We start from the raw sequence: 12,307 nt of genomic DNA, 5'->3' as shown, positions 1-12,307 counted from the left end.
TTTCTCCTATTCATTTTAATTCTTCTAGGCAACATAACTAATGTGGAAATATGTTTAATAAGAATGTACATGTAGAGCCCAAATAAAATTGCATGCTGTTTTGGCGAGAGAGTGTGGAGGGAGGGGGATAAAATTTAAAACTTATGTAAGCAATTGTTGAAAATTGAAAACAAATAAATAAATAAATTTGGGGGAAATAAAGAAAGTTGACATCTACTAGTTTTTTTTAGATGATCTAAGGTTTCACACTAGTATAAAAGCAAATTCAGAACAACTGTCTTTAGAAAAATATCTGTAATCCAGCAGTAACCTGACAATCATGGAAATAACTTATTTTACAGAAGGATCAGACCTAAGTTCTGTTTTTCTCTTCCATTTCCTCTTCTCTTATCTTCTCTTGGTCTTTTCTTGTCTTCTCTTCTCTTTATTTGTGGATTTTTCTTGGCTCATCCAGAACTTTTTCAGGAGCAGCTTCATGAGCAGACAAGTTTAAGGGCCTCATCAACTGATTAAATAAATATGATCAAGATAGCATTTCCTCAGGTTGTATAAGTCATAACTAATTTACTGATTGATTCTTTAATTGCTCTAAATTGCCTCAAGATATTTAGAGACTGTCATTCTCTCTCATGTTCCACATTGCCTCATTAATGAAGACATGAGGAATAAACTTTACATGAAGGTAAACAGAGGGTTGATGTCCTCTCAAATACACTGGCTTCCCAATATGTCAACCTCCTTAAGGTCTATGATCTAAATGATAGATGTCAAAAACCTGCACAGCTCAGGAGTACAGCCCAAGACAGATTAAAATGATATTGGGAAATATTTAACAAAATAAATAAAAATACAGTAAAACATGTTAATATGTGTTTTGCTTCCTTAAAATGTGACCCACAACAATCCCTGTATATGATCTTGTGACTCCTGTTGCTATTAGTTTCACACTACTGATCTACATCATCTGTCCATTTCAGTCCCACAAAAAGAAAATCATATCACTCACAAGTGTTCTCCCCACATAATCTATGTAACTATGAAATTCCTCTGACCATGGATTGTTATCTCTCTATTGCTTCCTATGCCACATCTCTCCTAACATGTTTTTGTCATGACTATCACATCTATCACTCTACCCTTCTCTCCTTTCCCATCCCATCAAGCCTTACACATGCTCACTTTTCTGTCTTAGAAATCTAGATCCTGCAGTTGACCAGATCAACTGCCCTCTCCCCTTGAATTCCTTGTTCACTTTCTTCTGTTGCCCCAATCTCTTTCCAAACTCCAATCTTGGATTATTCCTATCACACACTATTTCCATTCCTGCACATGGACTGCTGAAGTCATGCAATCATGCAAAGAGGGTCCACCACAAATTTGTGATATGTAATCTTAAACTGGACCTTTGATGTTTTTCAATCCCTTTACTCTTCACTGATTCACTCCCTTTTTACTCAACACAGTATCTGCACTAAGCCATCTCTTTTTTCTGCCAGCGACACTTGCCACCCCTCCCACTCTGGGTCTCACTAGAGGATTTGATCTCTTTTACTGAAGAATAAAATATAAGGCCATCCATTAAATGTTCTTCCTTTTCCTCAATTCTACGCTTCACTTCATGATCACCCTCCCCCACTCTATTTTTCTTACATTTAATTTCAGAACAAGTGGCTCTTCTAATTACCAGTGCTAACTCACTGAATGGGTGTTGCCTCAATCAGAGTGAGAATTCAGAAAGACCTTAGCTTAAAAAAGCCAAGGTCTCCCACTGCATCCTGGACCACCTCCAGTTGTCCTGTTCTATATCTGACCACTGACCCCATATGACCCCAAAGGAGAAAGAGAGACTGCTGACTGCAAAGTCATGGCATTATCTTTCTGATGTCATGGTCCTCTTCTAGGAACAAAGAATAAACCATACATAAGCCAACCATTTTATTTACACTTTTCATTTCATTCTCTCTCCTCTCTTCTTGGAGCTTGTCCCATCAATTAATCCCTCATCTCTGCTTTATTTTTAATTTCTCTTATGCATTAACTCCTTCCCCACTGTTTATAAATATATCTAGATATTCCATATCCATGATAAAAAAGCCTTCACTTGATCCTCCCATAATCTCAAGTTGTTAGATCAACTAGTATCTCCACTTCTTTTCAAACTCCTAGAAAAAATATGTCTTATGTATTACCCCTACTTTCTCATCTCCCACTCATTTATCAGCCTCTTACAATATGGCTTCTATTCTCACCATTCAACTTAAATTGCTCTCTCTGACATTACTAAGATCATTTAATTGCCAAACCTGGTGGCCCTTTCTGAACCCTCATTCTTTCTGACCTCTCTGCAGCATTTGACAGTGCTGACCATCCCCACCTCCTAGAAATTCTCTGCTCCTTGTGACTCTGTTGTTTCCTGATTCTCCTCTGACTTGGTTCAACTCCTTCTCACTCTTCTTTCCTGAATCACCATTCATGTGCCACATGTGTGTATGGGTCTATCTCAGTGTTCTGAGGAGGAGGAGGCCCTCTTTTCTTCTTTATTTCCCTTGAAGTGATCTCATTAGTTCCCATTGATTCAGCTATCATCTATTTGAAAATGACTCCCAGATTTATATATCTAACTCCAAGCCTCTTACAAAAGCTTCTGATTGGGAATATCCAGCTGGGCGTCATGTAAGTATCACAAATTCAGCATATCCAAAAATAGAATTCTCACCTTTCTGCCAAAAAAATTTCTTTCAAAATTTCCTATTTGTTGTCATGGCACCATCATCCTTCTAGGCACCTAGGTTTACAACTTGAGAATCTTCATCCACTCTTTCCTCTCTCACACCCTTCAAATCCAATCCAGTTGCCAAGTCTTCTTTCTACCCCCACAATATCTTTCACATCATATCCTTAACTGTCCTCCCACTAGTTTTGCTCCTCCTCATATTTTATTTAGGCTATTGAAATTGCCTGCTGACTGGTCTTTCCTCTCTCTCTTATACAATCTCCATACAGCCAACAAATTGAAATTCCTAAAAAAAAAATCAGAACTGCCAATGTCAGTCCTTCACTCAAAAAATTTCAGTGGTTTTCTCTTATGTTGAGAATAATAAAGTATGAACTCCTCTGTTTGACTCCTAAAGCCCTTCATAATCTGTCTCTAGCCTGCCATTCCAGGCTTATTGAGCATTCTTCTTCTTTATACCCTCTAATGTTCCAGACAAATGGTCGACTTGAGATTCTTAATACAAGACATTCCATATATCATTTCTCTGCCTTTACATAAGCTATGCTTTCCTCCCTACTTCTGATTCTTAGAATCCCTTGGAACTTCCTTCAAAGCTTAGCTTGTCCTATCTCCTGAAAATTCAGGGAGGCTAATCCTGAGTCTTCCAGTTGTGATTGACATCCCCATAGAAATTATTTTGTATTTGATTTGATTTGTAGATAAAATTCTCCCATGCACCACCCCCCCATAGAAAGTAAGCTCCTTGAGGGCAGGGGATATTTTGGTTTTGTCCTTTTATCCCTAGTACCTAGTACTACACCTGGCAAACAATAGACATTTAATAAGTGCTTATTGAATAAAGAACAAAAAACTCGAGGAAAATGAAATTTAAAGAAAACTAGAAATACTCTAAATTGATTCCTTCCCCTTCCCATTTTTCTGGAGCAAAAATTATTGATATCTTTATGTTTTGATTACTTTGGAGACATGATGGGGAATATGGAACTTGAATGAATTGGGAAATGGAGCTGGATTTTTGTTTGGTCAATCTGGAAATCTATTGCCATCCCAAACCTTCATGTGGTTTATTTCTATCTTTCTTATGTGATAGGGCTTTTTTCTTGCTCTGAGAGCTTTTGAAGGGAGGTAATACAAGTAGGTCTATACAAGTAGGCAGCCAAATAGAGGACAGAAAGAAGAAAAGAAAAAGCCACAAAACGTAGTACAAGGAGCTCTAGCTCAGGAGACCCCTGACACTCAGCCATGTGGTCATGCATAAGCCATTGACTCTGAAGAGGGAAGAATAATGGTTGCACTCTTTAACCTCTCAGTCATGTTGGAATAAAACACTCTTTAAAATGATGTGAAGCATCATATAAATATGAGAAGGGGAAATGTTTCCAGTTTTCCTTAAATCTCACCCTTGGACCTCCAGGACCACACCAACAGAGCACAAACTCTGGAGTCATTGGATTTAGAGCCAGGTGGTATCTGGGATATCATCCAGTCTAACTCACTTATGAGAAGACTGAGGCCTCGAGAAATTAAATGACTTTTCCCAGGTGGCACAGGCAATAAGGAGCAAAGCCAGGAGTCTAACATAGGTCTTCTGACTCTACATCTGTCACTCTTTCTACTGTACCAAGTCCCCACCTTCCATACTACCAAGCAATCTTTAAATATGGGTTATGAATGTAAAGTTAGAAGATATCTTGGCCAACCATCTCATTTTAAAGACAAAGATACTGAAGCAAAGAAAGGTTGAATAACTTGCCAAGGTCACACAACTAGCTAGTAAAGGTCTGAGGTGGAATTTGAACCTAGGTCTTCTGGACACATAATACTATGTCCTATCCCCTATACCAGGCTGCTTTGAGGTCTGTATATTTGTCCTCTAAGGGCTTATTTATCTAAGCTCAGAGAAAATCATCACCATAGGGTTGACTACCAAGGGATGAATTTTTAGACCATGACATATAAATTATGAAGGGAGGCAGTAGGGTTAGGGTTAGGGTTCATAGGTCTAAGGCTCAGGGCTCTGATTTGTCATCTGGCTCCTTGGACTCTGTCTTGATCTTCCTTTCAGGAACTCAGATATTCACAAATTAACCTCCTGCATAATTACAAGGGATGGAAAACATATGGGCACAAATTAGCCACAAGTCCTTGGTACACTTGCACATTTTGAGCTGTTTCTATTTTGTCCAGAGCCTGGAAGCAGATACTAGAAAAAAGAGGATGTGTCTGTCCTATAGATAGGGCCAATCTGGGCAGCTACATTCCTCAAGAGTGTAGAAACAAGGCCATTTTCTTGGCTTCCTAAGCATTTGGCCTAGCTATTTCAAACTGTTAACCACGATGAGTCAGAGACCTTTAACAAACTGCCTTTGCTATTTCCAATATATTATTGCAACTCATGACTTCAAGGACGATAGAGTTCACATTATTGGTCCTGTATTTTGATCGCTGTTCTCGGAGGATCTATGTTAGCTAAGATTCAGTGTACAGCTCATACTCCTACAAGCTGTTTGTCACATTGAAATTAAGAGAAAGAAGCTTAATTGAGGTGGTTATCTGTAATAGATTTGGGAAGAGTCAATCAATTGAAGTGATTCACTCAAAAATTTATTACGTTTCTGTGTAGTGCTAGCAGTGGTGGTATGTGTGCATGTATGCGTGTATGCATTTACATGTGTGTGTGTGAGTTTAAAATACCAAGTGAAAACCTTGTGGTATAGTGGAAAGTTCAATAAACTTAAACTCAAAAAGCCTAAGATTCATTTCTTTCTTATGGCAATTAGTCAGTGGATAGAATACTGATTTTTAAAGGCTTGAAGTCAGGAAGACTCATCTTCCTTCATTCAAATCTGGCTTCATAGCCTCAGACATTTACTAACTATATAACCCTGGGCTAGTCATTTAACCCTATTTGCCTCAGTTTCCTCATCTGTAAAATGAGCTGAATAAGGAATGGCAAATCATTCCATTATCTTTCCCAAGAAAACCCCAAATCGGGTCATGGAGAGTCAGACACAACTGAAAAGGCTGAGCAAACCTTGAGCAAGCCACTTCTAATGCTCTGGGACTCAGTTGTATCATCTGTAATTTGTATAATCTGTAAAACCCATGAAGAACTGTTTGATCTCCTATGTTCCCTTCCGTAAGTGAAGTATCTATCCTAAGGTCCTTTTTGTATTGAACATATGATCAAGAATCAATCAACAAATATTTCTTAAGTGCCTTCTGTTTGCTAGGAGTGCGACACATTGAAGATACAAATAGAAAGAATTCAATAATCCTTACTCTCAAGGAACTTACAACCTTACAAGAATGATATCCCCTAAGTATTACCTCATCAATTTTATAATTTTTGAAACTCAGGAAAGCTTTGATGTCAGTCTATTTCCAGACCATACCTATTGCATGACCCAAACAAAGACACCTTGCCATCAGACTCCTCATCCAGTGAGTCTATAGCTAATGAAATGTCATCAATTCTATTTATATTGTATGATATGGTTTACAAAGTACTTTCTTCACAATAGCCCTGTGCAATAGAGCATGTGTCTCTTAAGATTCCCATTTTTATAGATGAGGAAACTGAGGGTTAAGGAGTTTAAATCATTTGCTTATGATCACATAGCTAGAAAACAGCAAGGTCAAGATTTATACCCTGTTTTCCTTACCTAAAATCAAGGAGGTCTTTCCGATATCCCACCATGCCTATTTTTCCCACTATTTTTGATTTTTAAAAATGACTTCCATGGTACACCTCTGATATTCTCTCTGTCCTCCAGTTAAAAAAGGCTTGCTGGATATATGACTCATAGATAGTGAGATGTTACTCTAATGATTATTTTGAAGATAATTTGGGATATAATCATAACCATCATTACACATTTAGTAGACATTTAATAAATGTTTGTGGATTTGTTAATTAGCCGTAATAATATTTCCCTAGTATTTAAAGATTCACAAAGTGATTTCTTCACAGAATCACGGCACTTTCTATGCAATCTATCATGTGAGTCATACAACAACCATTTGAGCCATACAACAACAGCACAAGTACTACAGATATTACTGTCTTTTTACAAATGAGGAAACTGAGACTCATGGAAGTAATTTGTCCATTGTCACACAGCCAAGAATTGGTATTCAGGCCCAGTGCTTCTAGGGTCCAAACTCAGCATCTTATCCATTTTGCCATATGACTTCTAATGTAAGGACTGTAGTCCAAATATTTTTATCCTTTTTTATATATAGCTGAGGAAACTGGATCTAGTAGAGGACAGAACTAAGTTTCAAACCTAGGTCTTGACTTTAAGGCCAATGCTCTTTCTACTCACTGCACAACACTGTCTTTTGAACTCTTGAGGAAAATTCACCAATTTTGTTTCCTTTGTTTAGCTGTGGCTTGAAGAGTATGCCTTGTCTGCCATCATGAAGAAACACTTTTTTGAGAAACATGAGAGTATTATCTGTGGAGTGCTATGCCATCTGGGTGGTCTCAGTGAAGAGTGAGTATAAGTCAAAAGACTTGGACACTGAAAGTCTGAGTGGGGTTTGGGGGTGATACAGTGGTACTATTTGGACAGTAAAGATTCCTGGAGCTCTCCCTTTCACCATTCCAGGGCAAAACTGAGTCATGTTTAGAAGGTAATCATGTAGGGGCATCGCCTGAGCTGTATGTGGCACAGAGAACTTGAAGACAATCTGCAGGTCCTGGGAGTTTTGTGGTTATGGTGCATCTTGAGAAAAAAGAGTAAATATGGATGAATATAGAGTCTGGGATCCTACAGCATTGTAGCCTTTCCCTTAGATCTCTTGCCCTCCCTGGTCAGTGTAGTATGTGGCATGGCATGGACACACAAGACTGGAGTCTCAGTACCAGCATCTCCTCTAAACTGTGAACACCAATTCAGAATGAACAAGTAGGAGAGTCATAAGAATTGATTCTGTTTAGTACTTGGATGAACAGCTAGGTGGGATAGTAGGTAGAGTGGATCTGGAGTCAGGAAAACTCTTCCTGAGTTCAAATCTGGCATCAGACACTTACTAGCTGTTTGACCCTTGGTAACTCACTTGATCCTGTTTGCCTCATCTATAAAATAATCTAGAGAAGGAAATGGCAAATCACGCTAGTATCTCTGCTAAGAAAATCCTATATAGGGTGATGAAGAGTTGTACACAACTCAAACTACTAATCAGCAAAGGTATACAGAAGCTCATCTGAGTCATGGACACCACTTTGATTTCTGCTTTCCATTTCTTAAAGAGCATACTCAAAATATCCTGTGCATACTGATGGGGAGAGAAAGTAATGCATGAGAACCATAGTTGTCCACTTTGGGAGTCTTAAGAACATGTCCCAAAGCCTCAAGAGATGAACTTAACAGAAAAGCTAAGAAACATACCTTCTCCAAAGCCCTAAAACAGAATTAATGGGCAATTATTAAACAGCCTCTGTATATAGAGAACTGTGACCCCAGAGTCACTGGGGAAGATACAAAAATGGATGAGGTATACTCCCAACTTTCACTTCATTTATTATCAAATGAAAAAGGCAAGATACAGATATAAAGAGTAGAAATATAGAACATGGAAGGAATTCACAGATGAGGAATCTGAAGTCCAGAGAAAGGGAATGACTTGATCAAGATGGCATGTTTTAACTAGCCATCTCCAGCATCTTTGCCCAGAAAACCCCACATGGGATCACAGAAAGTCAGACATGACTGAGACTACTTAAAAACAAAACATGATTATACCTCTCCTCGTGCTATAATTTCATGTGTGTATTATTAAGCAGTCATGTTTTTAGAAATATAGGTTTACTGACTTTTAGAATTGACTGTTGTGTGTTTCCGATGGCTCTCTCAAAAGTGTATTACTTCATTTGAAACTCACACAGGCTATTGTGATTGTACATGATCACGCTTTTGTGTATCTGTGTGTGTCTGTATTTCAAGATGCTGAATGTAGAAATGGTTATTAAAACCTCAATGCCTTTCACAGGTCAAGAAGATACATATTACAGAAACACAAGCTCATGCTGAGCTCAATCCTCAGAAGACTCTCCCTCCGGAATATTGCTGCAGCCACCATGACTCAGATGAGAATGTCCAGGAAGAAGAGTCTCCTTCAGGAGCTAAAAGAACAGTGCATCCTAGAAAAGAGCTCCTCTCAATGTCAAGATGAGCACCAGTGGCAACTGCTTAAAGCGATGGTAATCATCACTTTCCTTTTATTTCTTCATAGCGATACCTTAGAATTAGCCAATGCACCCATGCTATGTTAGAGTTGGAAGGGACCTTACAACATAGAACATAGATTGTTCATGCTAGAAGAGATCTTAGAATAAATAGGATGTTAACACTGGAAGGATCCTCAGAGATCATGGTCTAATGACCTTATCCTATAAGGCTGTGGTTATCAATATTTTTTAGGTCTCAAGACTCCTTTATTAAAAATTATTGAGGCCACCTGAAGAGCTTTTGTTTATGTGGTCTATACCTATTGATGTATACAATATCTTAAAATTTATATTGTATATTATATATATTTATACAATATTGATATACATATACAGTATATTGAAAATCTTCAGAACACTAAAAAATTAATATTATCATGATAGGAGTTTTGATATTATAGATGCTCTAAAAGGATCTTTGGGATCTCCCCAGGATCCCCAGACCACACTTTGAGGACCAAATGCTTCACATTTCTAGAGAGATTTATGGTTGTGAAGGACTTTGCAGTTTCGTATTTGAAACTCATAACAATCCTATGAGTAAGATAGGTTAAACATTGTTATTCCTATTTTGCAGATGAAAAAACTGAAACTTGAGGAGTTTAAGTGACCTGACTAGTATCACATAGTTATTAATCAATCAATAAGTATTTATTAAGTATCTACTATATGAAAGACACTCTGCTAAGTGATACAGATACAAAGATGTGTGTGTGTGTGTGTGTGTGTGTGTGTGTGTGTGTGTATGTATTATCTACCTCACTGAGTTAATCTCTCTAAACAGTCAACTTGTATTTGGATCCAATACATACCTGGCTTAAGATGCAGGGTAATTCAATATCATTGTTAGCTGGGAATTCCTAAGGGAATGTTGGACCACGTCTAGATGCAGTTTGTCTGCAGTTCTAATCAAGATGAGCTTTCTCCTTCTTGATCTATGACTTCAAGTGTTGTATAAAAAGTATGGCACAGATTTTATAGCTTTCTTAAAATGTTGTTGTTCGGTCATTTTCAGTCATGCCTGACTCTCCATGATCCCATTTGGGGTTATCTTGGCAAAGATATTGGAATGGTTTGCCATTTCATTCTGTAGCTGATTTGAGAGATAAGGAAACTCAGGCAAAGTAGCTTAAGTGACTTGCCCAGGGTGGCAAGGTTAGTAAATGTCTGAGGCCAAATCTGAACTCTGGAAGAGGAGTCATGACTCATCAGCCCAGCACTCTATCTACTGTACCCCCTAACTGCCCTCTTTAAAATGTGCATGTTTGTATTCCAACATCTTTAATTACAGTTAAGGTGATAATGACAGATTCTCTGGTGAGAGAGCCTTCAATTCAATTCAAAACCAGTGTTCCCGTGATCAAATCATACCTCACTATTTCCTTATTGTTGACCTTGAATAAGTCACTTAACTTGAGTGAGTCTCAATTTCCTCGTCTGTACACTAAGTTGCCTTGTACTTCTAAATCCTGTGGTGCTATGTTCTGCTTATCACTGTAAATTTTGAAGCTAGGAATGAAGCAGAAATGAACTGATCATATCCCCAACACCTTTGATAATGTTTTATACACATTAAGTGCTTAATAAATGCTACTGGCATTTAATTGTTACATTTTCCTTTGAGGCAGACATCAGATCATGACCATAGGGCATGGAGGAGGTGAAGCATTCATTTGGAATCATGGTTGGGTGGGTTCCATGGAGAACGGTTAGGTCTGAATTCTGTGGAGAAAGATAAAGGCAGTTGGAGCTACATAAGACCCTCGACAAAGCCAGTTTCTCCACCTGGCACTATTCCCAAGAGGTCCGAGTGCAGTGACAAGGGGGGAAATGGAAAAGGAAAATCACATCTGAGGAGTTAGTGAAGAGCAACGTCAACGTCTGAATTAAAGTAAAAGTGTGTGGGATGCTGAGAAGCAATAATAAAATCAGAAGGAATGGACATAAAGGTAAATGGGTTAGTAACCAACTGGCATTCTTTGTTATGAAAGATATCTGGCTCTGGGAGGAAGAAGAGAGAAGGTTACAGGATAAAATCTAGGAGACATAAAAGTAAAAGGTGTTCAATAAAATTTATTTTAAAAATAATAGCTGACATCGACACAGTCATTTTGGATTTACAAAGTACAAACACTCTCTTGTTGGACCCTCATAACAATTCTGGGAGGCAGGTACTGTAGGTATTATTATCCTTATTTTTAAAATGAGGAAACTGAGGCATGGAGACGTTTTGATTTGTTTAGAATCAAACAGGTACTAAGCGTCTGGGGATGGATTTGAATCTAGCTCTAGCATTCTGTACGCCATGCCAAGATCCTTGAACAGGATCCAGACACCAGCAGTTTTGAAAGAGCCTGAGGGATTCTGACCACTATGAGGTTCTCTGTGTCTTTGTGCATAGCACAGACTTCAGTGACAGAATCACTGAATCTCAGAACGGTACATAACTGGAAGACAGTCATGGCCAATCACCTCACTTCGCAGATGTGGAAATTCAGAACCAGAGAACTGAAATGAATGGTCCAAAGTCATAAAGTCAGGAGAAGACACAAATACTGCATTGGCATAATGGATAGAGAACTTACCTTAGATTCAGGAAGGCCCAAATTTAAAACCTACCTTTGACCTGTTTTTAGCCATGCAGTCATGAGAAAATCACATTAGCCGATTTGTGAAGCATCTAGTTGATGAAGAGGAGACGACTATTAGACTTATTATTGAATTGTTGGACAGAAAGACCTGAGTTCAAATTCTGTCTCAGACACTTAATAGCTGTACGATCCAGAGCAAGTTACTTAACCTCTCTGTAACTCAGTTTTCTCACCTATGAAATGGGGATAGTAATAATAATACCTGCCTCACAGGATTCTTGTAAGGATTAAATCAGATAACATGTATAATGCTTCATAAACCTTAAGGTATTATATAAACATTAATAGTTATTATTGCTATTGTTATTAACCTAATCTGAGCCTCAGTTTATTCATTAGTAAAGTGGAAATTATAATATCTATACTATCTACCTACCCAGCTAGGTAAAACAGTAGATAATACACAAGAGTTGGAACAAGACGAGTTCAAACACTAGCTTTTTTACCTTAGGCAAGTCACTTAACTTCTGTATGCTTCAGTTTCCTCAACTGTAAAATGGGGAAAATAATACCTACCTCCTAGGTTTGTTGTGAAGATCAAATGAGATGTGTATGTAAAGGACTTGGCAAATTTTAAAGGACCAAAAAAATACGATGATGATGATGATGCATTTTGCTAATGTACGCCAATTCTGATAATTCTGCAAGAGAAGAATTTAGTGTAATAATCACTTTCTCAATCAA

The 12,307-nt window shown here is 38.0% G+C and overlaps 1 protein-coding gene across 2 annotated transcripts in view; it reads left to right on the top strand.

The window, feature by feature from the left end:
- The window catches only part of EVC (EvC ciliary complex subunit 1), a 151,297-nt gene that overhangs the window by 112,147 nt on the left and 26,843 nt on the right, over nucleotides 1–12,307 (top strand). For both annotated transcript variants that reach the window (XM_072620196.1, XM_072620197.1), the window contains 2 exons: nucleotides 7,127–7,236; nucleotides 8,735–8,945. In XM_072620196.1, coding sequence (XP_072476297.1) covers nucleotides 7,127–7,236; nucleotides 8,735–8,945 — 321 coding nt within the window. The remainder of the gene's footprint in view (nucleotides 1–7,126; nucleotides 7,237–8,734; nucleotides 8,946–12,307) is intronic.

The sequence above is a fragment of the Notamacropus eugenii genome, chromosome 6 (assembly GCF_028372415.1).
Source record: "Notamacropus eugenii isolate mMacEug1 chromosome 6, mMacEug1.pri_v2, whole genome shotgun sequence".
Classification (NCBI taxonomy): domain Eukaryota; kingdom Metazoa; phylum Chordata; class Mammalia; order Diprotodontia; family Macropodidae; genus Notamacropus; species Notamacropus eugenii.
The sequence above is the reverse complement of the archived record's forward strand: the minus strand, read 5'-3'. Positions and strand labels throughout refer to the sequence as shown.